This window comes from Prunus dulcis, chromosome 7 (genome assembly GCF_902201215.1).
Source record: "Prunus dulcis chromosome 7, ALMONDv2, whole genome shotgun sequence".
Classification (NCBI taxonomy): Eukaryota; Viridiplantae; Streptophyta; class Magnoliopsida; order Rosales; family Rosaceae; genus Prunus; species Prunus dulcis.
In genome coordinates, this window is record NC_047656.1 from 90252 (window position 1) to 90862 (window position 611).

General features: G+C 37.5%; 1 protein-coding gene across 1 annotated transcript in view; it reads right to left on the reverse strand.

Moving 5' to 3' along the window:
* Positions 1 to 483: 483 nt before the first annotated feature.
* The window catches only part of LOC117633948 (receptor-like protein 2), a 2321-nt gene continuing 2193 nt past the window's right edge, over positions 484 to 611 (reverse strand). Inside the window, exon 2 of the mRNA XM_034367822.1 lies at positions 484 to 579. Coding sequence (XP_034223713.1) covers positions 484 to 579 — 96 coding nt within the window. The remainder of the gene's footprint in view (positions 580 to 611) is intronic.

A 611-nucleotide genomic window follows, 5' to 3' on the forward strand; every position in this document is an offset into this window, starting at 1 on the left:
ATGCAGTTTTCGTTTCCTGCAATGCAGTGTGTTATCTGCTTTACAGAAACAGAAACTGCAATGCAGTTTCCAGTTCCTGCAATGCAGTGTGTTATCTGCTTTGCAGAAATGGAAACTGCATTGTAGTTTCTGTTTTATCGAATGAAGTTTCTAATTAGTTTCCTTTCAATCTGCAGTTAACACAAGAGGCATCTCAACCCGATGCCACAAATCCAATTCCTGATCCCCCAAAAGGAACGAGCCTTCATGATTCAATTCCTGTAGGTCTGGAACAATCAAGTGATGAAGATGAAGGACAAAAAAAGCCAACAAAGAAAAAACTAGGATGGGGTCAGAGGAAGGTGTGGCAGAAAATTCCAAAGGCGGATAGGGAAAGAATTGAAAAACACTACTTAAGTACTCAACCTCGGTAATATCTCTATTCCAAAATAACAATTCTTTCATCTTTTAATTACAATTAAACTAAAACTAATCTTGTGAATTTCATGTATTCAAATCCGCAGTGATATCTTTTGGGCAGGACTCAATAGTGAGAAAGTGACAAACCATGATCTCAAAGATATTGTATGGGACCTGGAACTGTCACAAAACGTAAGTATTTACCAATTCTA